Source organism: Hylobates moloch, unplaced genomic scaffold (assembly GCF_009828535.3).
Source record: "Hylobates moloch isolate HMO894 unplaced genomic scaffold, HMol_V3 SCAFFOLD_38, whole genome shotgun sequence".
In the NCBI taxonomy this organism is placed as follows: domain Eukaryota; kingdom Metazoa; phylum Chordata; class Mammalia; order Primates; family Hylobatidae; genus Hylobates; species Hylobates moloch.
The window spans coordinates 90,999-118,218 of record NW_026652313.1 but is presented as its reverse complement, the minus strand read 5'-3'; the positions used below and the strand labels follow the sequence as shown (position 1 = coordinate 118,218).

Here is a 27,220-nt window from a genome sequence, read left to right as displayed (position 1 = left end):
CAAATTAAATATATATTTAGAAGTTTTGGGCTTCGTGGCTGTCATCATAGAAGCCGAGTCTCTCAAAAGAATCAGGTTTTTTGAAAATTTTACTGTAGCAGAAGAGAGGTAAGTGTTTCTGCTTGGAGGATTTTCAGAGAGCTTAATCACATGGCTTAATCTGAGCATTTAGAAGAGTTACTTGTTCTAGTAGTTTTAATAGCCCTTGGGAAAGTAATCCTGGAAGTACCAGTACATGTTCAAATGTGTTACTCTTGTTCAATAGAATACCACATAGTATCATTCCTCTTTTGACGTCTTATCTATTGGTATCTGACTATGTTTTGGGTAAACAGATATTCCACATTCCTTCCTAAATATCAATTTGACATAAAATGATCGAAAGGAAAAGGACAAGAGTAACAACGGGAAATTTAAATTACTTGTAGGTTTCATTTGAGTTTCTTTCCATGTTAGAATAATACTGTGTGGCAAGCAAGCTGATGTTCTCATCTTCATGCCAGGGAATTATAGAACAGAATGAACTAAAGGCAGATATACGCTTAGTTACGACTGAATGTTCTGGGTGTCATCCCCAGTCATTACAGTTGACCTTCAGTGTGACTCATTGATGCATGGCAACTTTTCAAACTTATATTTCCCTCCAGGTCAACTGATGAGACATTCAGCTTGGCTGAAGAAACCTGTAGTTCTAACCCAGCTATGGTTAGGAGGAAGAAAATTGCCATAAGCATCATCTTTTCCCTATGTGAGAAAGAAGAAGCACAAAGGAATTTCCAGGACTTCTTCTTTTCTCATTTTCCCCTGTTTGAATCTCACATGAACAGGCTGAAGAGTGCAATTGAAAAGGTAATAAGGATGTAATCCAAAGTCAAATAGAGAAGTGATTGTGGGGCTTTGAAGATGGCAGAATTTCTTTGCCTATGTATCAGATGTCTTTCCTAAGGAAGTTAAATCACCCTTAGCAGTGATAAATTCTTAGGCATGTTGATGTTAGTTACCAGATACTGGATTACCTTAGGGAAGGAAATGACTGCTTTTTCATAACTGAAGGCATTATTACCTTGAGTGTTGTTAATTGATTACATATTTTTTATTAATACAGCCCAGTAGATGTTATAAAATTTCTTCTCAGTAATTTGGCTTGCTTTCTCTTCAATAAAGGCTATGATCTCCTGTAGGAAAATAGCAGAATCAAGTCTCCGAGTCCAGTTTTATGTCAGCCGTTTGATGGAAGCTCTGGGAGAATTCAGGTAAAGTGGCAAAGTTTGGCAAATCCAACAGGAGATATTTATGAGCAGCCATGGATAAAGATAAACTGTGACTTGGAAGAATTGGGGGCCTGGCAGTTATTCCTCACTTTTGTGGTTCCGCCCTTCAAGATGGAAACAGAACAAATGAAGCAAAAAATTTAAATAATTTACCACTGGGTAATCCTCATTACTGCTCAACCGACAGTCCCTGATAGGATTGTTTTTAACAGGATGAATGGGGAAAACTAACGTTCAGGTATCTCTCACCAGTCTATTCATTATCTTATGTCAGCCTCACAAAAGCCCTGAGCACTACTAACCCCATTTTACAGATGTGGAAACTTAAGTTCAGGGATGCTTATTCAAAGCACAGATGGAGAGGTTATGCATGTCGGGGAGACATACATTCTACTTTGCCAGGACAGTCCTAGTTTATACCCAGTGTCCTCTGGAAACTGGTGTCTAGAGTCCTCGCTCCTAGTATCTGCATGGAAAGGTAAATTGTGTTGAGTAGCAGGTGGGATCCTCTGATCATGCTGAGTTGGGATTGTTGCACCATTTAGAGCCACTTTCTTGACGGGGAATGGAATCCCACTCCAAAGCAGTCATGAGCGAATGAGTCAAACTGTTAGTCCATAGCGGAAGGATAAAAAAAAAATTATAATCCTTTGAATGTTAGAACACTTTTATGATGTTTAAAGTATATGCTGATGAACTCTGTAATGCTACCTGGAGCAAAATCACAAGCCTTTTTTTACTGTGGGTTATGTAAAGTATTCAAGTAACATGTTATTCATTATCTGGTGATCGCTAAGAGTTAAGTCATATATTTGAGAATGACATAAAGTTGTGCTCTTTGATGGCAATCTGATGATTAGTAAACCTTCCATAGTTTTTGGGAAAGCATTGGAGATTTGCCTTTTGCTCTGCTGTGGTCAGACTGGACACTCATTGGCTTGTGCTTGAGAATCTGGGTCCTACTTTTTTTTTTTTTTTTTAGACTGAGTCTCGCTCTGTCACCAGGCTGGAGTGCAGTGTTGTGATCTTGGCTCGCTGCAACCTTCGCCTCCTGGGTTCAAGCGATTTTCCTGCCTCAGGCTCCCGAGTAGCTGGGTTTACAGGCACCCGCTACCACGCCCAGCTAATTTTTGTATTTTTAGTGGAGACGGGGTTTCACCATGTTGGCCAGAATGTTCTCTATTTCTTGACCTTGTAATCTATCACCTTGGCCTCCCAAAGTGCTGGGATTACAGGTATGAGCCACCACGCCCGGGTGAGAATCTGGGTCCTACTTTAATGAGGTGTCCATTTTTCAAAGGTCAAGAAGCTGAAAGTGAGGCTTTCTAGTTCTGTACTTTCAGTTTCTGTAGAGTCTTTGTAGTAGCAACTCAACTTAGCCGTTGTCCCACAGAAGCAGCCATAGACAATAAGTAAGTAAATGAATGAGCACGGCTGTGACCCAGTAAAACTTTTCATTTACAAAAAAAGGTGGCAGTCAGATTTGGCCCGTGGGCCATAGTGTGCAACCCCTGTTATGTGTGGAGCTTGAATCTTTTAAGGACTACATAGATTCAAGTTGTTTTCTCCTTTATCCTTTTGCACCAAGATTATCCAAAATAGTATTTCTGACACTTTTGTGTTTCCCTCTCTTTCTGTTCTATAGAGGAACTATCTGGAACTTATATTCTGTTCCAAGGATAGCTGAACCTGTATGGCTTACTATGATGTCCGGCACTTTGGAAAAAAACCAGCTCTGCCAGCGCTTTCTCAAGGAGTTTACACTTCTGATAGAACAGATCAATAAAAACCAGTAAGCTTCAACTCTCTGGAGACTTGTATGCAAATCCCATAGCCAATGTGTGTACTGCATAACATGTGCCTCTTTCTGTATTGACTAAGTTGGTTGTATCTTTTTCCATTTCTCCAAGGTTTTTTGCTGCCTTACTGACTGCAGTGTTAACCTACCACCTGGCCTGGGTCCCAACTGTCATGCCTGTGGATCACCCTCCCATTAAAGCCTTCTCAGAGAAACGTACCTCCCAGTCAGTGAACATGCTGGCCAAAACACATCCATATAATCCTCTCTGGGCACAGCTGGGTTAGTACCTAATTTGACTATTCAGAGAATATATGGGATGGAATAGGAAAAAAATGCTGGAATTTGTAGTTTATACCGGCTCTCTCACCCAGTAATTCATAGGTTGTCTTTGGGCAGATGAGAAATAGGAAGTTGGTCCCTGGATTCTAATTGTAGGGCCACCACCTTCCTCTCTTTTTTCCCCTACTGGCAGCTTTGTGCTACACTCTTAAAGCAGTGTAAGCCAACTGTGTTCTCCCATTCCACAGTGGCTGTTCACCCTAGAGCAGGATTTCTTAACCTCAGCACTGTTGACCAGGTAATTCTTTGTTGGTTGAGTTGTTGTGGGGTGTGGGAAGAGCTGTCTTACACATTAACGGATATTGAGTGGCATCCTTGGCCTCCATTTACTAGATGCCAGTAGAACTGCCCCTCCCACCTCCCGCCCAAAGTTGTAACAATCAAAAATATCCACAGAAAAGCACCTCATCCTGGAAAGCAGCATGCTATAATAACAATAATGAAAGCTGACACTATGAGCCAAGCACTGGTTTTACACATAGTCATTAGATTCTCATCCCTACCCTTATTACTCTCAGCCTCATTTTGTAACAATACAGATGTTGTCTTGTCCTTGTGCTCTTGGTCGTGAGATGTATAAGCGAATACAAGCCCCCTCATGGTTAGGGGGTAAAAGGCGTGTTCTAAATCAATTAAAGAATTTATGGATATTTAAATGGACTTAAGGAAGGGAGAGATATGGAGAGAGGCTAGTTAACAAATACAAAATTACAACTGGATAGGAGGAATAAGTTCTAGTGTTCTTTAGCACCAGATTATGATAGTTAAGAATAGCTTATTTTCAGAGAAAGCTAGAAGAGAGATTTCAAATGTTCCCAACACAAAGAAATGATAAAAGTTTGGGGTGATGGATATGCTAATTGCCCTGATTGGATCATTACTCAGAACATGCGTAATTCATTCTTGGTCATACAGGAAGTTTTTCCTGGGGAAGACAGAACATAGTTGTTTTGTTATGGAACAATAATAGTGTTGAAAAAAACGTAGTCTCATTAAGTGGAGAAGGAAAGGGGGCTGGATATTAAGGAAACATTGTATTCCATGCTGCTGGGTCACCCATTTTAAAACAATGCTAATTAAGTAGTGTGCATTTAGTTAGATAAATGTATTCATAATTAGGTGTGCTGCTTATTTGAAACGTAACTGAAAGCCATTAATTCCCTGTGTTCAGCATAACAAGGAAGAGTTTTTTCCTGTGGGTTCACAATCCTCATCTTTCAGGGGAGATCATGTATTGTTGAAAGTCTTCAGTTCTCCCTTCCCCCAAACAATCCATCAGGGGTCTGGCTATTGACAAGAGGAGTGTAAGGAGGGGACGAGGCCCTGGTTGGCGAAGGCCTGTGATAGCTCTTTGTAAAGCCAAGTGTAAGTGATGGCCGAGTTTCCATTATTACAAAGAAGTCGGGGGGGCTTCAATAATTTGACAGGTAGAAACACTTGCTTCGCATTTTATTGTTTTCATTCAGTATTTAGCAAGTCACAGTAAACATGAAAATAGAAACTGCTGGGAATACACAATGATGCAGATAGAATTTCAATCCAGGTTCCCAAGTATAGAGAAGACTATCTGGAATCATTCCAAAGACTTCTCTGAGAGCTCTCCAGGACAGGTGCCACTGTGTGTTCCCCCTCCATGGCTGCTCAGCACTCCAGGGAAGAGGAGGGAAGCTGGATGCCACTTTCACGGGCTTGCTGCTCAGGAGCTCGGTGATCCTTGCTTCTGCCCAGCCACTTCCCTGTGTACAGTGTGATCGCCACCCATTAGTGGGCTGTGAAAGCAATTTAGTGGGTTTAATTAAAAAGCATTTAATTGGTATAATAGAATAGAAAATATCAGTGATTTACATGTGTATTTTGTAAAATGTCTGTTTCAAAAGGTGCATTGAGGTTGCAGTATAAAATGTATTTCTTTCTTGGCATAGGTATACAAAGTTTGAATGCCACTGTCTACACCACTGACTGAAGTAGTTCCATATAGGTCTCTTTTTGACCTAATGATTTTAAGGGTTTGTGGAAATGAAAAGGAGCTTTTCTACCCAAAAGAGATTTGGACCACTGATTTAATAAAAGTTAAAATGTGTGAAATTTTTTTCTCAGAAGTTTACGTTGTATTTTTCAAAACGCAGTGGAATTAGGCTACAAATCAATCTTTTTAAAATTCTCACTTTCTCAGAAATCAAACCATGTATTTTTGTTGTTGTTTTTGAGACAGAGTCTCACTCTGTCACCCAGGCTGGAGTGCAGTGGTACAATAAAGGCTCACCACAGCCCCAACCACCCAGGCTCAAGTGATCCTCCCACCTCAGCCTCCCTGGTGGTTGGGACTACAGATGTGCGTCACCATCCCCAGCTACTTTTTGCATTTTTTGTAAAGGCAGAGTTTCGCCATGTTTTGCAGGCTGGTCGCCGGTCTTGAACTGGGCTCGAGTGATCCAACTGCCTCTGCCTCCCAAAATGCTGGGATTACAGGTGTCAGCCACCGTACCCAGCTGACAACCATATTTAAATAACCCACAAGCCAAACAAATTGCACAAAAGAAATTAGAAAACATTTGAAATAATGATAATAAAGATGCAATAAGTTAAACTGTATAGGGTATAAGGAAACACTGTTGAAAGGGGAATTCTACAACACAGACGTTATTAGAATGTGATCAGGAATAAGTGTGCCTTTAAGATACTAAACTCTCTTCTCGTCTCCTTGTTTTTGTTCTCTCTCAGCTTCTCCTGGTTTATTTTTGTTTCTGTCTATATAGTGCCCTACCTCTCTAACCCCCTTTCTTTCACCATGCTTCCTTTACAGGGCTTCTAAATTCTCTCAGCTTCTCCACCTCATTCTTTTCTCTCCTCTTTCTAGTTTCCAACTTTTCACTATTGTTCCCCTCAACAGTTCTTTCCTTTCTTCTCCCTCTTCCTCCCTCTTTGTTTTCTTTTTCTCTACATGTTTATCCTCCTGGCTGTTACCTCCTCTCCTTCTCCATCCTCTTTTGGCTTCACCCCAGTTCTCTATCATTTTGCACCTCTCTAACATCCCATCTTTTTTCTTTCTGCTTTCCCTTCTCTCTGTTCTTCCCTCTTTCTGCCTAGTTTCTTCTGTCTGTTCCTCTGCTCTCTCTGTCTCTCCCTCCCTGAGTCTCCACTCTGTGTCCCTGTTTGCCACCGTTGCTTTCTGTGTCCTCCTTTCCTGTGACCTCTCCTCCTACTTCATCCAGCACCTTTCCTGCTTCCATGCACTCTGTCTTTGGCCTATTTCACTTGGAAGCACTCCTGACTCCTTCACTTTTTCTTCTGCTTTTTCCCCATTTGCCTCTCTTTTAAATTTTTATTTCTAATTGAGGTAAAAAGCATATAACAACGTTTATTATCTTAACTGTTTCTAAGTGTACAGTTCAGTCATGTTAAGTACATTCACATTGTTGTGCAATTTCTACGTTTTAAAAAATTATATTCATGAAAACAAATCTACTCTAAAAATTAGCTTCAATTATCCAAGACTCAAAAAAAATTGAACTTCCAGTAAATATTTAATATTATGGGTCTATTGTTTTAAAAATGCTTTATTTTATGAAGTTTGGCTATAATGTAATAGCACTGTTTCCACTCACATTGCACTCATTATTTTATATAGTTTAAATGATTATAAATTGTATGTTTAATAACCTTCCATGTTTTACCATTTCCATTTATTCCTTAGTTATTAAAATATACAATACTCAAATGCATTGCTAAAAAATAATATTCTAAGTGGTCTTTCCTCTGTAGTTTGTTATACCAGATTTTGGATAAGTAATGCTTCTTCTTTATTAATATTGAAACTGATTTAACAAAAAATACTTCATGAATTCCTAAAATGACTGTTGATATCCTGCAGCAATAGGCAGATGTAATCAAAGTGTTAACAGCAATGAGCTCTTAGAAAGGTTTTCTCAAACAAAAGTCCTAGCTTCAGCCTACAATTCTGAGTTACTCTCTTGAATTCTAGGCTGATTTCTCAGTCACTTGCAAAGGCCTCTCAGTTAAAGCTCTATCAGCCTATAATCTAGTCATTTTATAGAGAGGATTGTTTATGATTATATCTGTCATGCCCTTTGAATGTTCTTAGGAACCGTACACGAGGGAATACTTGCAGAAGGAGGTATTTCTTAATGGGTCCCAGGGGGAGGTACTTTCCGATGGTTCTTGTAACTTTTTTTCCATACTCATCTATTTTAATTAGTTTTATCTAGTATATGCCCTTATAACTGCTTTCCCTCCTCTCTAGATGCATTCCTCAGAGGGGTTCTAACTTCCTACATTCTGATTTGTACTGATTACCATGTATCAGTTCTCCTTTATTTAGTATCTTTTTCAGCTTTTGATTTGTTCCAACATTCTGGTTATTCTTTTTTTTTTTTTTTTCTTTTTTGAGACAGAGTCTTGCTCTGTTGCCCAGGCTGGAGTGTGGTGGCGTGATCTCGGCTCACTGCAGCCTCTGCCTCCCGGGCTCAAGCGATTCTCCCGCCTCAGCCTCCCGAGTAGCTGGGTTACAGGTGTCTGCCACAACGCCTGGCTAATTTTTGTATTTTGGATAGAGATGGGGTTCCACCTTGTTGGCCAGGCTGGTCTCGAACTCCTGACCTCAAGTGATCCGCCCACCTCGGCCTCCCAAAGTGCTGGGATTACAGGTGTGAGCCACCGTGCCCAGCCCTCTTATTATTCTTTAATGGATTTCTAACTCCAGTTTGGTTATACAAAGATACAATGAGATACATCTTTTTTATGAGATGGAGTTTTGCTCTTGTAGCCCAGGCTGGAGTGCAGTGGCGACACCTCGGCTCGCTGCAACCTCTGCCTTCCGGGTTCAAGTTATTCTCCTGCCTCAGCCCTCCTAATAGCTGGGATTACAGGTGCCCGCCACCACGCCTGGCTTAATTTTTTGTATTTTTGGCAGGGACGGGGTTTCAGGCTGGTCTCAAACTCCTGACCTCAGGTGATCCATCCGCCTCAGCCTCCCAAAGGGCTGGGATTACAGGCATGAGCCACCACACCCAGCTGAGATACATCTTTAGGGTCTTAACACAGTGCCTGTCCAGTTAGTAAACATAGGTTCTTTATTATAATTTTCTATCTTCTTATCAAATGTATAACTTATCATAAAATGTAACAATCAAATTATCAAATGCAGTAGTGTTAATAGTTAGGCACTTAAGTACTTTTGATGAAAAGCTTATTGCTGGGTGGTTGGATGACACATTTGCCCTTATTGTCTCCTCCTTAAGCTGACTGTAGAGCTCACGGTACATTAGTCAGTTTTTAATCAACTTGTCAGGATATAACTAATGGGACATATTTTTTTCCAGTTGAATTTTCTTTTCTTTTTTTTTTCTGAGACAGAGTCTCATGCTGTCGCCCAGGCTGGAGTGCTGTGGTGCCATCTCGGCTCACTGCAACCTCTGGCTTCCAGGTTCAAGCAATTCTCCTGCCTCGACCTCTCGAGTAGCTGGGGCTACAGGTGCACACCACCACGCTCACCTAATTTTTGTATTTTGGGTAGAGACGGGATTTTGCCACGTTGGCCAGGCTGCTCTCAAACTCTTGACCTCGGGTGATTGCCTGCCTCAGCCTCCCAAAGTGCTGATATTACAGGCATAAGCCACTGCGCCTGGCCCAGTTGAATTTTCAAGCGAAATGAAATAAAACCTTCAGACTCATTCATAACTAAGTGATTTTCTTCTTGTTAATCAAGCTGATTCTACTTGGTGTGTGTATGCTTATTAAGATAATTCTATGTAGACCACCTCATTAAGCATTTTGAATTAATTCACTGCACTTCTGTTGAGAAATTCCTGAATTTGGATTTTATCCCAAGGCCCAATGTCCTGGGATTCTTCCAACAAATTCTTATTATTCTAGTTTCCAAGATGTAGTATTAGATCTGGTCACATATTCAGAGCTCTGGCTTTAGCCTTCTTTGGGCCATCTCATTGGCTGGCCCATTGAGCTGCAGGGAAGACCCAGCAGGCACTGGGAGGGGCTGTGTGCACAGCAGCACAACTCCCACACATCAGGGGTGGTGGGCCGCCCTGTGTCCAGGCTGACTCGCTTACAGTGGCAAAACTAAAACGTGGTCCTTACTAGAAAGTAGAAATCAGGAGTCTGAAGCAGGGACTCCAGATTGGGAATATAAGTTATCTATTTTGCTTTTGTAAAGACTGATATATCTGTGACATGCTAACCCCAGAGACCACTGCCTTTGTGTCCACCTTTGCTCTCTAGGTGATCTTTACGGAGCCATAGGCTCTCCAGTGAGACTGACTCGCACCGTCGTGGTAGGGAAGCAGAAGGACTTAGTCCAGCGCATACTTTATGTCCTGACCTACTTTCTCCGTTGCTCTGAGCTACAAGAGAACCAGCTGACCTGGAGTGGCAATCATGGTGAAGGTGACCAAGTTTTAAATGGGAGCAAGATCATAACAGCCTTGGAGAAAGGAGAGGTGGAAGAGTCTGAGTATGTGGTCGTTACGGTGAGGAATGAGCCCGCTCTTGTACCCCCCATCCTACCACCAACAGCAGCTGAGAGACAGAACCCCTGGCTGGCAGGGTTTCCTGAGAGCCCAGAGGGCACTGACAGTAGAGACCTGGGTCTTAAACCTGACAAAGAAGCTAACAGGAGGCCAGAGCAGGGTTCCGAGGCTTGCAGCGCAGGGTGCCAGGGGCCAGCATCAGACGCTTCCTGGAAACCTCAGAATGCATTTTGTGGGGATGAGAAAAATAAAGAGGCACCGCAAGATGGCTCTTCAAGACTTTCCAGCTGTGAAGTTTTGGGGGCAGGAATGAAGATAGACCAGCAAGCTGTCTGTGAGCTGTTGAAAGTGGAGATGACTACGAGACTGCCAGACCGGTCAGTGGCCTGGCCTTGCCCTGACAGACATCTCCAGGAGAAACCTTCCTTAGAAAAGGTCACTTTCCAGATTGGAAGCTTTGCATCTCCAGAGTCTGACTTTGAAAGCCGCATGAAAAAAATGGAGGAACGGGTGAAGGCCTGTGGCCCCTCCTTGGAGGCCAGGGAGGCCGCTGATGCGGCTCAGGACCCGCAGGTTTCTAGGAGTCCTTTCAAACCTGGCTTTCAGAATGTCTGCTGTCCTCAGAATCGGCCTTCAGAGGGGGATGAAGGCGAGTCTGACAAGGGTTTTGCAGAGGACAGAGGCAGCAGAAACGACACAGCAGCAGATGCTGCCGGGCAGCTCAGCCACGCTGCTGACTTGGGCGCAGCCTCCCACAGTGCAGCAGGAACGGGAGGGAGGAGGCTGGAGGCGGCTAGAGGTTTGTATGTGAAGGCTGCGGAAGGACCTGTGCTGGAGCCTGTTGCCCCCAGGTGTGTCCAGCTCGTGGCTGGTGCGAATATCCCCTGTGGGGATGACAACAAGAAGGCCAACTTCAGGACTGAAGGAGACATTCCCCGAAATGAAAGCTCGGATAGCGCCCTGGGAGACAGTGACGACGAAGCCTGTGCTTCAGCCATGCTAGATCTGGGTCACATTGGTGACAGGACTGGAGGGTCCTTGGAAGTGGAGCTGCCTCTGCCAAGGTAACTCCAGCAGGCTGGGAAGTAGAGGGAACCGGGTTCAAATCCCACTTTCCTGGCCTGACACCTGTGATCTTGTTAGCTACTACTGTTGTCTGCTTTACACACAGTATCTTTTTTTCCACAAAGTACTAGAAGTATTATTAATTCTGTACAAACGGTTTCCCACCTGTCCTTCTTCCAAGGATGGTCACCGGCTTAGCACCACTGAGCTCACTGGGGCAGGTGGCCAGTGGTTGTCTTTGCAGCTATCGTGACCCTCTGGGGGAGCTAAAGGATGTGGTAGAGATGGGGGAGGGAATAGGGAGTTTAATTTTCTGTCAACTGCAGAGAAGGTCCATGGCTGGCAGCAGATGCCTTGCTTCAGAGGTGGTGGATTACACTCGCCACGTGGCCTCTCTCCTGCCGATCAGAGCAGCGTGAGGTGGTTGGGAAACAACACCTCTTTCTTAACACTCCATCAGGTTGATTATTTGGTCTGTGATGACTGAAAGCAGTAATTAGAAATTTCTTCTGTTCTTCTGCACTGTCGTGGGCACCACTCTGTGCAGATATGTCAGATTCCTAAAGCCAGGCTTTTGGCAAGAGCCCTTCCTGAAACATTTTCTTTGGTCAGTATTTTGACACAGACTGCCTGGTGGATGTCCAATATGAGGTACAAAAACAAACTCATAACTAGCCATGGATATAGTTTTTTTTTCTTCCAGCCTTCCACTTTAAAAAACTCCCTTTTCTCCCACCTGTGATCCACTTACTTGAGGGTTGGTGACATGGACCACCCTGAATCTATTTTATTTGCCTGTATCATTGGAGTGCTTGTACCAATTATAATGAAAGAAAAAAGTACATTTTCAGCTGTGCATTTTAATGGGCCACATGTTGTTTTAGGTCTCAGAGCATCAGCACCCAGAATGTAAGGAACTTTGGCCGCTCACTTCTGGCGGGCTACTGCCCCACATACATGCCTGATCTTGTGCTTCATGGGACCGGCAGTGACGAGAAGTTGAAGCAGTGCCTGGTGGCCGACCTTGTCCACACAGTCCATGTAAGTGATCCCAGTGTGGAGCTGCTGGCTGCTGACAACAGGTGTTTAGACTGAAGAGAGACTAGTTAAGGGATTGTTTATGGAGATGTGGGCAGGGTTATGGGAACCAGCTAGGGCTAGTGAGGCACCTGGGGCCTAGCTGCAGCTGGAAGCTAGAAGCACACCTGGGCCTGACAGAGTAAGGGGAGGGTGCGTGACATCAGAGCCCTGGAGAGCCTGAGCTAGGATGAGGGGCGGCCTGGCTGCAGGAGCAGTGAGGAGGGGGTGACTTCCTGCCATCCCTCCTCCCATTCTCTGATCTCTTTCTGGTGCCTCTCATTGGCTGAGCCCGGCTGAAAGCCAGAGAGCAGGGGCACAGCTGATGCAGACACAGCCTTGTGGTGCATAGAGGTCAGCCTCCTGGGGCCCAGAATAGGACACAGAAGGGCAAGGAGCTGCTCTGGGGGTGGTGGGTTAGCAGACAGGCTGGGCAAATGGAATAAACAGCACAGATGGTGACAATTATATGCCGTCATGGTGAGGACCGAAGAGGTGTCACATGTGGTTTGTTTTTTATCTGATGCTTAAGCAAGTTCCTAAAAGTAATTTATTTTAACTGATTTGTCATTAAGTTCACTTTGATGGCTGTATGAGGATGACTGTATAGAGATTAACAAGTCTTACTGGAAAATTGTCTCGTGGCTGCTATTAAGTGCTTTTCTGCTATCTGCAGTGCAACAGGAACTAAGCAGTTAAGGAAACTGTCAATCTGATGGGCCTGTTTTTAATTGAGCTGTTATTGGGCAGATGTGCAAAAATAGACATTTTGTATTAGAAACATTTTGTATCTTGTGCAATAGGGAAAGTCCTCATCGCATTAAGAAAATCAGAATTTGGCCTGTTACCTACCTCCTTGGCCAAGAAGTATTTTTTTTTGAGGTGGAACAAAAGGCATTGCATGTTATCTTTGGCCTTGAGCATCTCCTCTGTGAAGACTAAACATCAGACACAGGCTAAACAGGCTAAGTATATTTATGTGAAGTGGGAAAAAAACTCAGTAGTGAAGCAGATGTCATCATAACCTCCCTCAATGGGGAGGGCTAAGAGATGAGGATAGGGCCGTCCAAAGCTGGGGAAAGCCAGCCCAGTGTACACGTGTGTGGCCAAACGTTCCTAACCCCACCCCTGCTTTGTGGTCACACGCCACCCCTCACGATACTCCTGGAATGAAGCCATGAAGTTGCTTTTGTCTGTATAATATCATAATTATTTAATATCATAATTTCTCTTTATAGTTATGAACACCATATAGTCATTTATCATTTCATGAGTCCATGCATCAATGACCCCTGTAAGAACAATGCCCTCATTGTATAACGCTATCTAAGTTGTCCAAAATGACGTCCGATGCTTTGGCAATTTCACAGGCTGTATTTATGTGTGTTTAGTAACTGCCTATAGCATTAAGGCACCTTTTCTGTCCGCTCCTATTGTTTATATTCACACATGCCAAACTGTGAGTTGTTGTTTTTTTTTTTTTTCTGCTCTGTTATCATTTTGATTTCTAACAATATTGGTGTTGGTTATTGGACCTTCCTTCCATGAAGCCCAGTGAGCTGCTTCTGACAGAGGTACCAAGAGACTACAGGGGAACTAACGGGATTGTCCTCAGTGACATCAGTTTTACCAGCTGGGGACTTTGTTTGAATGCCCTGGATTTACTCACTGACCACTCTGGGAATGCAATCTATTGATTGATAACCCTCCTTGAACTTGTCTGTAAAACCATTCATGAAATATTTTATGTTTCCGTAGGCTGGCAAGTTCTCATTTTTGTGTATTAGATGTTCATGGTGACCCTCTGGCTCTGTAATTCTTTTATTTGAAAAAACACAACCATGTTTACTCTGTCATTACTCTTCAGGCTTTTTCATATTTCATTTTCCCTTCCTTTTAGAAGGAGTGTTTTTACACTGTAGCTTTTCTCATTTCTTTATGCAATCACCCTGAGAGATCGAAAGTTATTAAGCGTAATAACCTATATTGTGTCAAATTGTGGGTACATCCAAAGTGCAGCCATGCCTGGGTGTTAATAGGAAATTCCAAAGGGTTCATAAAAATATCTTCAGAAGTTTAATACATTCAGAATGTATCCAATTAGCATTAGTGGATTTCTAATTTCACTTGACACATTCATCATAATGAATTTTGCTTTTGAAGTAGTGTTCTGTTTAAACTGCCTCTCAGACTGGCGCTCTGGTCTACGGCAGTGTTTTGTTTTTTTGTTTTTTTTTTTTTTAAAGGCTTACTTTCAACATCCACTTACAAACATTTGTTGAAAAATATTTTAGGAGTATTTGTTTAAACATTATACTGAATTTACTGCTCCATAAAGCCTAGTGAATATGTAAATTCTTGAGTATGTTGCCAGAAAAAGAAGCAGAGATCCAAAAACAAGTATATGACCAGAGTTAGAGCTGAAATAATAGCTTGTTGAAGAAGAGAAAATTGTAATAAATTGCTTTATCATAACTTGCTTTCAAAACCTATTTTTTAAGTTGGGCACAGTGGCTCATGCCTGTAATGCCAGCACTTTGAGAGGCCAAGGTGGGTAGATCACTTGAGCTCAGGAGTTCAAGACCAGCTTGGGCAACACAGCAAGACTTCATCTCAAAAATAAAATAGCATTTAAAAAAAAAAAAGAAAAAACCTATTTTTTGAACATTAATTTCAGTGTTCATGCTAGATTTCAGCAGGCTTTGGTACTCATAATTCTTTTTAGAGAAGGATTTTTAACTGTTTAAAAGCAGTTGATTCCGGTTATTGATCTCTTTTCTAGACCTGTGCACAATTTGGATTTTATAATCTGTCTTATGTAAATTAAATGTGGTGGTTTTTTTGTTGTTTTGTTTTTGTTTTGTTTTGTTTTTTGTTTTTGGTTTTTTCGTGTGGTTTTTTTTGTTTTGTTTTGTTTTTTGAGATGGGATCTTCCTGTATTGCCCAGGCTGGACTCGAACTGGGCTCATGTGATCTTGCCTCATTCTCCCAAGTAGCCAGGATTATAGGTACAGGCCACTGTACCTGGCTCTAAATGTACACTTTTATAACTGCTAGTTTGGAGGTTTTCTCTCATTGAGAAATTGCTTTGTAAAGCTTCCAATATTAAGAATTTTTTTGTGCTTTTCTTATCCTAGTCTCTTATGAAAGAAAGATATAGTAACTTTATTTCATCAATTTTCATTTTTATTACTGACTTTCACATATCAGGATTCGGAAGTTCTTTAAATATTTAAACACGTATTCTTGTTTAGTCCATATACTACCTCTTTTCTGTCATTTGAACTCTCTCTGCCTCCTAACATACAGGTTATACAGCTGCCTTAAATTAGTGTAATGTAATACGGTTTCAGTTTTTTTCTTGCCACATCTTGTGCATTCTTTCCTCTGTTTTCCTTTTGACTTTAAATGGAAAGAGAGCAGGCGTATGCGCCAGCAACATTCTATGCCTGTGACTCCTGAGTAGCCTTTTCCCTCTCCTTTTTCCTCTTGTGTCTGGCCTGTGAATACAGCTGACGGGGTTACTGTTGGGGTTATTGTGGGCAGTGTAAGGTGATGAAGATCTCACTGACTTAGTGTTGATGGCTTGAGTTTGAGTCCTGGTATTACCACTCGTTTGTTGATAATCTTAGGTAAATAAACTGGCATTGCTAAGCCCCAGAAAAATGTATTCAGTGGAACAGATGAAATATGATTCAGTGGTTAGGAAGTTAACTTCTGAAGACAGACAAACCTAAGTTTGAATCATGGTTCACCCCTTAGTGGCTTTGTGGCCTTGGGCAAGTTTCTTTAATTTTCTTATCTATACTGTGAACAGTACTTACGTCATAGGTTTGGTCTGAAGATTCTGTGAGATAATGCATATCAAGTGGTTAGCACATTGCCTGGCACATTGTTAAGTGCCCAATAAATGTGGGCCAGATGTGATAGCTCACCCCTGTAATGCCAGAGCTTTGGGAGGATCCTTTGAGATGGGGGGATCCTTTGAGATCAGCCTGGGCAATATAGCAAAATCCCAACTCTAGCAAAAAAAAAAAAAAAAAAATAGCTAGGCATGGTGGCGCATGCCTGTAGTCCCAGCTACCCAGGAGACTGAGGCAGAAGGATTGCTTAAGCCAGATGTTCAATGCTTCCGTGAGCTATGATCATTGCCACTGCACTCTAGCCTGGGCAACAGAACAAGACCTCATCTCAGTAAATAATAATAATAATAATATATGTGAAAGTGCTTTGTAAATGATACAGCAATATATCATGTTTTTAATATGGGAGAGTAGAATGACAACCATTATTTTCGTAAAAAATGAAAATTACTGTCAGAGATAAGAAAGCTATATATGGGCCAGGCACGGTGGCTCATGCCTGTAATCCCAGCACTTTGGGAGGCCAAGGTGGGCTGACTGCCTGAGCTCAGGAGTTTGCGACCAGCCTGGGCAACATGGTGAAACCCCGTCTCTACTAAAATACAAAAAAAGAAAAAGGTAGCCATGTGTGGCAGCGGGCGCCTGTAGTCCCAGCTACTTGGGAGGCTGAGGCAGGAGAATTGCTTGAACTCGGGAGGCAGAGAGGTTGCAGTGAGCTGAGATCACACCACTACACTCCAGCCTGAGCAGTAGAGTGAGACTCTGTCTCAAAAAAAAAAAAGAAAAGAAAGAAAGAAAGAAAAGAAAAGAAAAAAAAGAAAGCTATATGCATATGTACTTAGAGTTCTCCTAACTAGTCAATGGCCTTGTCAATCCCAGGGGACTACTGTTGGGAATGATTCAACAGAACCTGTACACACATTCATTGAGTGCTAAAAACATTCACTTTTGCTTTGCCCAGGAGCAGACTGGACAGCTCTAACTCTGCAGGGCAGGGTCATCAGGACCAAAATTAACACTAGATTTTGATGTTTTTTAAAACAACTATGCTCCAAGGCTTCAAGCATTTTACAGAATAATTTATAAGATGAAGTAACCATTGGATACAGCAGCCTCTTCCATTTAATTTTAAGCATAGCAACAGATTGACTCCAGAAATATCATGCAGGAATCAGTAGCACAGATAAAGAGCTTTGCTAAAAGCCTGGCTGTGATATATATATATATATGCTCATGAATACCTAATTAGTCCATGCAGTGCAATGAACCTATAGGACTATAAAAGAACAGCAAGTCCCTTCAAATGGTAAATCATTACTTAAGTAACACAGATAACATTAAATACCTCAGGTCAGCAACAACCTTAAAATCAGTAGGATACAAAGAAAACATCTATGTAGGACAAATCCACTATTTTGGAACATCTCTTGTTGTTTTCTTTTCCCCATGTTTGGATAATAAACATGGCAGTGCCTCTGGCCTCTAGCACTGTCTTCTATAGCCACAGCCCTCAGTGCAACACTACCTATGTCCACTGGCCTATGGAGCACTTTTAAAACTACATATTTTGACCTATAAATGGGTTTTGATTACCAGTTTTTTTAATGATATAGAACCAAAATCATCACACATTAGGCTTCTTATTGATTAGTGAAACCTTTGTATTATGTGTGTATTTATACACACGTGCACACATGTTACATTTGTATGCATACGGCATGTCATGCCAGGTTATGTCATATAAGCATGTATGCCAGGTCATGATGTTAAAATGTATTTCTTATCATGGATTGTGGTTAAAAAAAAAATACTGATCTCTGGGTATCCCCAACTCCAATCTGAAATCATTGTGATTCTCTCGCCTTCTCAATGTGACCAGTCTTTTTAAAGTTCCTTTTGATCTTCCCAAATGGCATCCCTGTGTCCACTTTACCCGCTTCCATCACCTTGTGCAGTGCTGCAAGAGGACTTTCTAAAGCATGAGACAATCATTTACTCTTTTGCCTGAATAGCTTCCTATTTTCTAAGAGACTAAACTATAAACTCCATAGCTGGAATTGCCCCTTTTATGTCCTTCAAATACACACACATACCCCTCTATCTCCTCTTATGCCCCAGTAACACTGTTTGCCATTCTTTAAATAGTCCACCTTTCCTCACACTTCTCTGCCTATCAGATTATGCTTTCTTTGCCTAGGACACTATTGAACAAACTTTTTTACATTTTTGAAGACCCATTTCATATGTTGCCTCTTCTTCAAAATCATTCCAGGCCCCATATCCCTGTTCTGTTCCAGATGTGTTCCTCTACTAGGGCTGCAGGTGCCTTGAAGCAGAAAGCAGGGACTTTATTTTCCTTATATCCCCAGCACCTCACCTGGTGCCTGGCACATAGAAAGTGCTTACTAACATTAGTTGACTCTTCCCCATAAAACTGGGGTTAGAGTCATGTGTGTGTATTACTTTAGTGTGGCCCTTTCTTCTGAAGTAAAGAGAAATGGGAGATGGCCTTTCTTTAAAGAAACTTAAAGGGGAAGAGTAAGATGTTTAGACATGCCTGCAGCTCTGTGTGTTCATTGTCGTTACCTAAAGGAAAATAAAAGCTTATTATAGGTCTCTTGGGCTTCATGTCTCTTGCATCGTGTCAGAGTTAGACACATGTCTAATTTTGATGTTTTTCCTAAAATGTTTTACTACCTACAAGATATTTGAACATCTGTGCCATTCTCTGCAAAAAAGCTACCAACCCTCTCTCATTTTATTTTGGAGTTGCACATTTCATCATGCAACTTGATTCTGATACCCTTTCTGACCTTGAGCACCTCTTCTCAACTTCCAACTGAATTTTACTCAGCAAGTGGCCAGCCTGACAGTGCAGCCATTCCAGAAGTTATGTACGGTATCTTCAGGGCCACGGGCTGAATTTGGGCCCTAGTCTGGTGAGCACAGGCACAGATACACAGAAGATCAGATATTTTCCCAACACCCCTCCAGACCATCTTGCCACACTTTGGACCCTTTCTTCTTTCCCTCTACCCCTAAGTCTTCATACTGTCTTCATGTATACCTACCAGGATCCCTCAGCAATGTCCTAAGGTCCAAAATGATTAATTTTCCTCTTGCTCTTGTTTACCTTAGTACAACTCTTAAGCCTTTAGTGACTGACATTAAACCTGTTTCCAAGAGAAAAACTTCTGATAAGCAAATGCTTTTAGAGTTATGATAAGGCCATATGTGATTGTTACCCCTTCTGGTATTTTCATGTGTTAAAAATATGTTTGATGCCCTAGAAATCTCCGGTGGTGGCACTTCAGGTGGTTGAGATAACTCGTGTCACCTGATGGGGCAGAGAAGCTGGAGATGCTTTTGGGTCAGAGTGGGGAGAATCACACCTGAGAGATTTATCGGTTGAAATACACTCATCAGGTACCTTTTATGTGCTTGGTACTGTGTTTATAGCAGTAGTCAAAATCTGAAGTAGAATTAGCCGGGGTGTGGTGGCTGTGTGCACAAGGTCCCAGCTACTCAGGAGGCTGAGGTGGGAGAATGATTTGAGCTCTGGAGGTCGAGGCTGCAGTAAGCTATGGTGGAGCCACTACACTCCAGCCTGAGTGAAAGAGTGAGACCCTGTCTCCTCCCCCACCCCCCTCACCCCTCCCCCGCCAGCCAAAAAAAAGATCTGAGGTGGGAGGATTTCAGCAACATGTACTAAACTGGTGTGGATGGCATGCCTCCCCTCTAAAACTATATAGTGGTGGATAAAATATCACCATCCTCATTGCTGCCCCATTGTTATAATTCCTGTGCATGAAAAGAAAATGGAAATCCTTTTGTGCCAGAGATAAATGGAAATCTAAACCAAAGCAGTAAGCATGAGCTGGTCCTCCAGGATTTCAGTCTTGATGCAGGTCCTAGGAATTGGGTGCTGAGTTCTCAGATTCACCTGAGGATGAGAGACTGTGGTCTGTGTGCATGTAAGGCTTGAGACCTGGAATCAAGCCCCTTACCTAAAGCCTGGAGCTTCAAAGAACTATTCTTCCATGAAAAGGAGACTAGAAATCACCAGACATAAGCAGTGAAGCAGCAAAGAAACAGGCTGGAAACAGGTTAGGGAAAATAAAGTCACCCATGAGAAATCAAAACCCCCGGTCTGTGCTATTTGTGGGTTTCAGGTCCAGATTTATTCTACCCGAGTGATTTGCGAATCCCTACCCAAGAAATAAACATAAAACCAGGAGCATAGAAACCTTTAGGAGTCTGGCAGAAGGAAGCACATTACTTTAGACACTTCCACAACCACAGGCTCATGAGACGCATATAGGAAAATGAAACATAGCTCCAGTAAGATAGGCCCACATTCAGAAATTACAAACATATGTGGGAAACCAGGAACTCATCATGAGTGGAGAGCAAGCGCATACAAGCAGGAGAATCAGCACTCCTCCAATCGGCAATAACTATTAAAGTAGCCATGTTTAAAATGTTTATGGTGATAAAAAGAAGGAATTGGAACCTTAAAAAAAGAGAGGATAATGTGATAAATGATCATTTAGATTCGTATAAGAACTAAAAACAACTTCTAAAATTGAAAAATAGTCCCTGAAATTAAAACTCCAGGTATAGGTTAAAGAACAGAGCAGATTAAATACAGCTAAAGATAATTAGAATTTGAAATGGAGGCTACTTAAGAAATTATGTTTTTGAGCTCTGAGACAAAAAGACATGAAAAATATCAAAGAGCAAGTAAAAGATGTGGTGGCCAGAATGAAAAGACTTTATAGCATATGCAGAAAGAGAATAGAGAAAATGAGGGAAAGTAATATTCAAAGAAAGAATGGCTGGCATTTTTCAGGTTAAGTAAGCACACTGACTCCCAAGTAGGGAGAATATTAACAAATTCACACTTAACAACTGGACATCAAAGATAAACTCTTAGAAGTAGCCAGAGAGAAGAAGACGTGGCACCTGTCCTCAGGGAGTTTGCGATCTAACAGGAAATAGAAATAAATCAGCAGTGAAAAATAGCGTGGTCAAGTGTGTGGCATCAGGAGGCCAGGGTGCTGAGGATGTGCGCACAGGGTGGCTGTGGTGAGGACTCAGCTAGGGTCAGTAGCAGAGTGAGGATGAGAAGCAGGGAAGGGTGCAGCGGATAGCATGGCTTTTTCAGGAAACTGAAGCCCCTTTCGCTGATGACCCCTTCAGCATATCTCAGAGCTGGCTTTGCCACCAACAGGAGGTCTGTCTGTCCCCTCTTTCAGTAAAACTGCTGTCAGGAATATCTACTCAACATGGGATCTAATTAAACTAAAGAGCTTCTGTACGGCAAAAGAAACTACCATCAGAGTGAACAGGCAACCTACAGAATGGGAGAAAATTTTTGCAATCTACCCATCTGACAAAGGGCTAATATCCAGAATCTACAAAGAACTTAAACAAATTTACAAGAAAAAATCAAACAACCCCATCAAAATAGTGGGCAAAGGATGTGAACAGACACTTCACAAAAGAAGACATTTATGCAGCCAACAGATACATGAAAAAAAGCTCATCATCACTGGCCATCAGAGAAATGCAAATCAAAACTACAATGAGATACCATCTCACACCAGTTAGAATGGCGATTGTTAAAAAGTCAGGAAACAACAGGTGCTGGAGAGGATGTGGAGAAATAGGAACACTTTTACACTGTTGGTGGGACTGTAAACTAGTTCAACCATTGTGGAAGACAGTGTGGCGATTCCTCAGGGATCTAGAACTAGAAATACCATTTGACCCAGCCATCCCATTACTGGGTATATATCCAAAGGACTATAAATCATGCTGCTATAAAGACACATGCACACGTAGGTTTATTGTGGCACTATTCACAATAGCAAAGACTTGGAACCAACCCAAATGCCCATCAATAATAGACTGGATTAAGAAAATGTGGCACATATACACTATGGAATACTATGCAGCCATAAAAAATGGTGAGTTCATGTCCTTTGTAGGGACATGGATGAAGCTGGAAACCATCATTCTCAGCAAACTATTGCAAGGACAGAAAACCAAACACCGCATGCTCACTCATAGGTGGGAATTGAACAATGAGAACACCTGGACACAGGAAGGGGAACATCACATACCAGGACCTGTTGTGGGGTGGGGGGAGTGGGGAGGGATAGCATTAGGAGATATACCTAATGTAAATGACGAGTTAATGGGTGCAGCACACCAACATGGCACATGTATACATATGTAACCTGTACATTATGCACATGTACCCTAGAACTTAAAGTATAATAATAAAAAAAAAAAATTCTAGCTGACTTTATATATTGGAGGAGATGGTTTAAGAATAATGAGTGATAACCAGATTTCTTTTCTCTGGATGGATTTGAGACTGAAGGGGTTTTTTGGTTCGTTTTTATTTTTTAAAAAACTGGTCTACAATTCACACACCTCTGCAGTCCTTTTAGTGGCTCTCAGTCATCCTAGTGGGGTGGGTTGGCCAAGGATGATCTTGTATGGTCTGAATCTTCAATTCCAAGGCTATGGAGGATGCAGTTATATAGGTGGGTCTTCTCTGAGGAGGCAGAGGAATACCAAAGGGGATCTGAGGACCTTTAAGAGTAATGCTGAGAAGGCGACTGTCATCACATTCATCATATTGGGCTCTTTGCATGACTGACTAAAGGGCTTTCTTAAAGCTACATAAAAGCTAATATTAAGTCATGGTGCTGTAACATAAAGAGAATTATTGTGGAAAGGTATTTTGTCATGTAGCATCCTCTTATTTAAGTACAGTTTAATAAATGTATAAAACTTACCAGAATTATATAAAATGAATAACAAATGGGAGTTCAAATGAAGCCAAAGAATCATGTGTTTTATTATCCAGAATATCTCAGAGAAAAACATAGAGAGAAGTGCTTCCAATTACCTGAATCAAAAGTTGCCTGTTCCCTTTGTGGTTTTTTTTTTTTTTTTTTTTTGAGACGGAGTCTGGCTCTGTCGCCCAGGCTGGAGTGCAGTGGCACAGTCTCAGCTCACTGCAAGCTCCGCCTCCTGGGTTCACGCCATTCTCCTGCCTTAGCCTCCCGAGTAGCTGGGACTACCCGCCACTATACCTGGCTAACTTTTTGTATTTTTATTAGAGACGGGTTTCACCGTGTTAGCCAAGATGGTCTCAATCTCCTGACCTTGTGATCCGCCCGCCTCGGCCTCCCAAAGGGCTGGGATTACAGGCGTGAGCCACCATGCCCAGCCTCCCTTTGTGTTTTAAAGAGGCTGCCCGGTGGCTTATCCCTGATAGTTAAACCCACACTGTTACTAATGTGCAGATTTTAGAGCTGGTTGTGAATACAGAAGTCTTCACACTCCTGCTGTCTGTAATACACATGTGGGCTGAGACATCTCTGAAGATTGATAAAGGGTCAGTGTCAAGCAGCATAAAGATGGGGAACTTGCAGCAACATGCATGATAGAAGTGGCTGTTTTCTCCTCATGACAATAAATTCAGACCATCATTCACACTTCTTGCACTCTTGTCTTCTAAGGGATTTCCACCCTGATGTGGTCCTTGGATTTTATAGCAGAGGGCTTGGCAGACTCATTGGGCTAAAAGTTGGAAACACTTGTGAGTTCCTAGACTTTATTTCTTACATGCCAAGATACTTAATAAGCTCTTTTCTTTTTTTTTTTTTGTCCTGAGTGTTCCTATCTGTAGAGCAGTATTGTGTTCCTGCCCCCCTTCAGGAGAAATGGCATGATGAATTAATAAGTAGTTATGGGAAGCATATATGCAAGAACAGCATTTCCTCACTCTTCATTGGGTTAAAAATAGATAATTGCATGAAATACTAGTCATTTAAATGTGGTACATAGAAAATAAATATATTAATTATTGTGCATTGGAGGTATAATATGCCAGAAAAAAAAAAAGAAATGCACAGATGACTTAATAGGAACTGGGTTGCATCCAAAAATAAACTGTTCACCACAGCTAGAATGTATTAGATATTTTGCACATGCCCAGCACTGTGTTATGTTCCTTTCAAAGGCTACAGAAGAAAAATAAATGTGATTTATCTCCTTGAGTTACTTATAAAATCACTGAGTAGACAAACATGTGAAATCAAGAACAAGTTAAGACAGTGTGTGGCCGGGCGTGGTGGCTCACGCTTGTAATCCCAGCACTTTGGGAGGCTGAGGCGGGCGGATCATGAGGTTAGGAGATCGAGACCACGGTGAAACCTCGTCTCTACTAAAAATATAAAAAAATTAGCCGGGCGTGGTGGCGGGCGCCTGTAGTCCCAGCTACTCGGAGAGGCTGAGGCAGGAGAATGGCGTGAACCCGGGAGGCGGAGCTTGCAGTGAGCCGAGATCGCGCCACTGCGCTCCAGCCTGGGTGACAGAGTGAGACTCCGTCTCAAAAAAAAAAAAAAAAAAAAAAAAAAAAGACAGTGTGTGATGAAGTGCCAAAATGAATGGTGTGGACAGCAAGTGTTCTCAGAGGTCAAAGGAAGAGCAGTGCAGTGCATGTGGGAAGGTTTCCAGGGCGAGGGATGGACCCACGCCAGGTCCTTGAGGGATTGTGGACTTGAGACGGGATGGCAGGGAAGGCATTCTGGGCACAACCTGAGGTAAGAGCAGGAATCTTTTTGGCCTGGAGAAGGAGACTGTATTAGTCCCATTTTCACACAACTATAAAGTACTGCCCAAGACTGGGTAATTTATAAAGGAAAGAGGTTTAATTGACTCACAGTTCTGCAGGGCTGAGGAGGCCTCAGGAAACTTACGATCATGGCAGAAGGTGAAGGAGAAGCAAGTACCTTCTTCACAAGGCGACAGGAGAGAGAGCAAGTCTATATGAGGAAGTACCACACTTCAAAACCATTGGCTGTCAGCCAGCCGCAGAGGCTCATGTCTGTAATCCCAGCACTTTGGGAGGCCGAGGCAGGCAGATCACTTGAGGCCAGGAGTTTGCGACCAGCCTGGCCAACATGGCAAAACCCCACCTCTGCTTAAAAAAAAAAAAAAAAAAAAAAAATTAGCTGGGCATGGTGGTGTGTGCCTGTAGTCCCAGCTACTTGGGAGGCTGAGGCACAAGAATCACTTGAGCCTGGGAAGCAGAGGTTGCAGTGAGCCAAGATTGTGCCACTGCACTCCAGCCTGAGCAACAGAGTGAGACTCTGTCTCAAAAAAAAAATAAAAAAATCAGCTCTCATGAGAACTCACTATCACGAGAATAGCATGGGGGAAATCGCCCCTATGATCCAATCTCCTCCTACCTGTCCGCTTCCTCGACATGTGGGGTTTATAATTGGAGATGAGATTTGGGTGGGGACACAGAGCCAAACCGTATCAGGGGTCTTACTGGGAACTGAACATGTACAGGTTGGGTGGGCCCAGGCTGTGAAGAGCTGTAAGTGTGGAAGAAGAACAGTTTTAACTTAACGGTTTGGGTGATGTGTGCTAGCGTAGATTTTAGAGTTGGTGAGGGAAATGATCATGTGGTATTTTAAGAAGTTTGAGGTTTTAGGTAAAGTGCATAAACTAGGGCAGTGTTGTCCACAGTTGGACTATTTGTGAGCTCTTGAGTCTGAGGTTTCAGGGGACATGGTCAATACAGAGAGAGAGTGGTTCAGGAGAGCAGGACGAACATTTGAGCACCTAATGTGTTGGGTTCTATGCTACATGTTTCAACACATTTTTCTCACAGAAAACTTGTGCTTTATATGGCATTTAAGCCTCACAGAAGCTCTGAACTAAGTACTATCCCATTTTACAGACATAGCAACCGAGGCCCAGATTGAGTTGCTGAGGTTCCACAGCTGGTAAGTGACGGTGGTTGTATTCAAGCCCAATCTGACTTCAGAGCCCTTGCTGTCATCTTATTGTTGCCCTTTGTTGAATTATCAGAACCACAGCTCTTGCGATTCTCTAAACCTTGTAGACAATTTCTTGTTCGTGGAAGTTTAAGTTAAGCAGAAGTCATGTGTATATGAATCAAGGCAGCATATTTTGTGTGTGCAGCAATCTGACCTAAAACCTTGAAACTGGAATGTCCTAGGCATTTAACACTCCCAGGAAACGGACCCATCCTTAGAGGCTACAAATTAACCAGGCTTATCTTGTTGATTCAACAAGCTGTAATAGCAAAGAAAACTCAATAATCTTCTGAAGATTTATAAAACAAGGCATTTCATTTGTTAATCTATCTTGAAAAATCTTCACAGGAAAGTAGTTTGGGTAAACAAGATATTGACAAGGTAGAAATGAATAAATGATTGTTTCTAACTTCTCATATGAGTGCAGCAAGGGGAAAATGATAATGGCATATGGCCTCTACCTCCTTTCTCTCTGGAGACTGGCCGTCCACCCTAATAATCGTCTGCAGCTCCTTACTCACCTCCTGTGTTCTTCTATCCACAAGTCCCTGTCAGAAGTTTCTGAGTTACCCAATTAAGTTTCTGTGGGAGGCAGGTAACCTGCTGGCAGTGGTCTGGTGAGGGTGGCAGGAAGGTGCCGGGCTGGCAGCTCTGCATTGATACCCTGGCTGCTGTTGGACACTCAGTGTGGTGTGGGCACTCAGGAGGGCGGCGATAGGGCAGTGCTTTTCTCAGCTGATGGAGGAAGTACAAACATATTGCAGATCCATTCTGATAGGAGAATTTGATAAATTCTTTGGACAGGAAACTTATTTCAAAATTGATTCTCCTTAGCTTGAGAGAGAAGAGGGTAACTGATGTATGTCAGCATCCATAAGGTTTGTAAAGTTTCTCAAGCAGGCATTTTAAGTGGAATGACTATATTTAATATTAATATTCCTCTCAGATTTTCATTTGGAACTCTGAAATGAGGACCTGATTAATCTGAGACAATAACGGTTTGCAGGAGAGCTTTTAAAAAAGGTAACTATACAATGTGGGCTTTTTGGTTTGTTTTTCTAGAGATATTTAGTCAAGGTAACAAAACCCTTTGGGAAAAACGATTTTAGCATTAAGAAGAGAAATTTTGCCAAGTGATCTTATTAAACTGACAGGTATCCATATCGTATCTCCCTTTTCCTTAAGGTGTATGGGAGGCCAAAGTGAGGCTCACCATGGTTCAGTTGTCAGCGTTGGGGTACAGGCACGCCCCACCTTCCTATTCCTTTTCTTTAGTTCCCATGCCCAAACTCCAGGTCCTAAGAAGAGCAGATAGTGGATTAGGCTTTTCATAGGTGCTTAAATCAGTCAATCTTAGGTTCGTATTTTTTAGAGTACTTAATTTCTTAAAAGTATTGCTACATGTATGTTACTGCAAATAAGTGTA

General features: G+C 42.2%; 1 protein-coding gene across 5 annotated transcripts in view; it reads left to right on the top strand.

The window, feature by feature from the left end:
* Positions 1-27,220, top strand: part of LOC116463482 (folliculin-interacting protein 2-like) — a 136,636-nt gene that overhangs the window by 90,756 nt on the left and 18,660 nt on the right. For all 5 annotated transcript variants that reach the window (XM_032146607.2, XM_032146604.2, XM_032146606.2 and 2 more), the window contains 6 exons: positions 648-849; positions 1,165-1,253; positions 2,917-3,063; positions 3,182-3,351; positions 9,667-10,978; positions 11,864-12,020. In XM_032146607.2, coding sequence (XP_032002498.1) covers positions 648-849; positions 1,165-1,253; positions 2,917-3,063; positions 3,182-3,351; positions 9,667-10,978; positions 11,864-12,020 — 2,077 coding nt within the window. The remainder of the gene's footprint in view (positions 1-647; positions 850-1,164; positions 1,254-2,916; positions 3,064-3,181; positions 3,352-9,666; positions 10,979-11,863; positions 12,021-27,220) is intronic.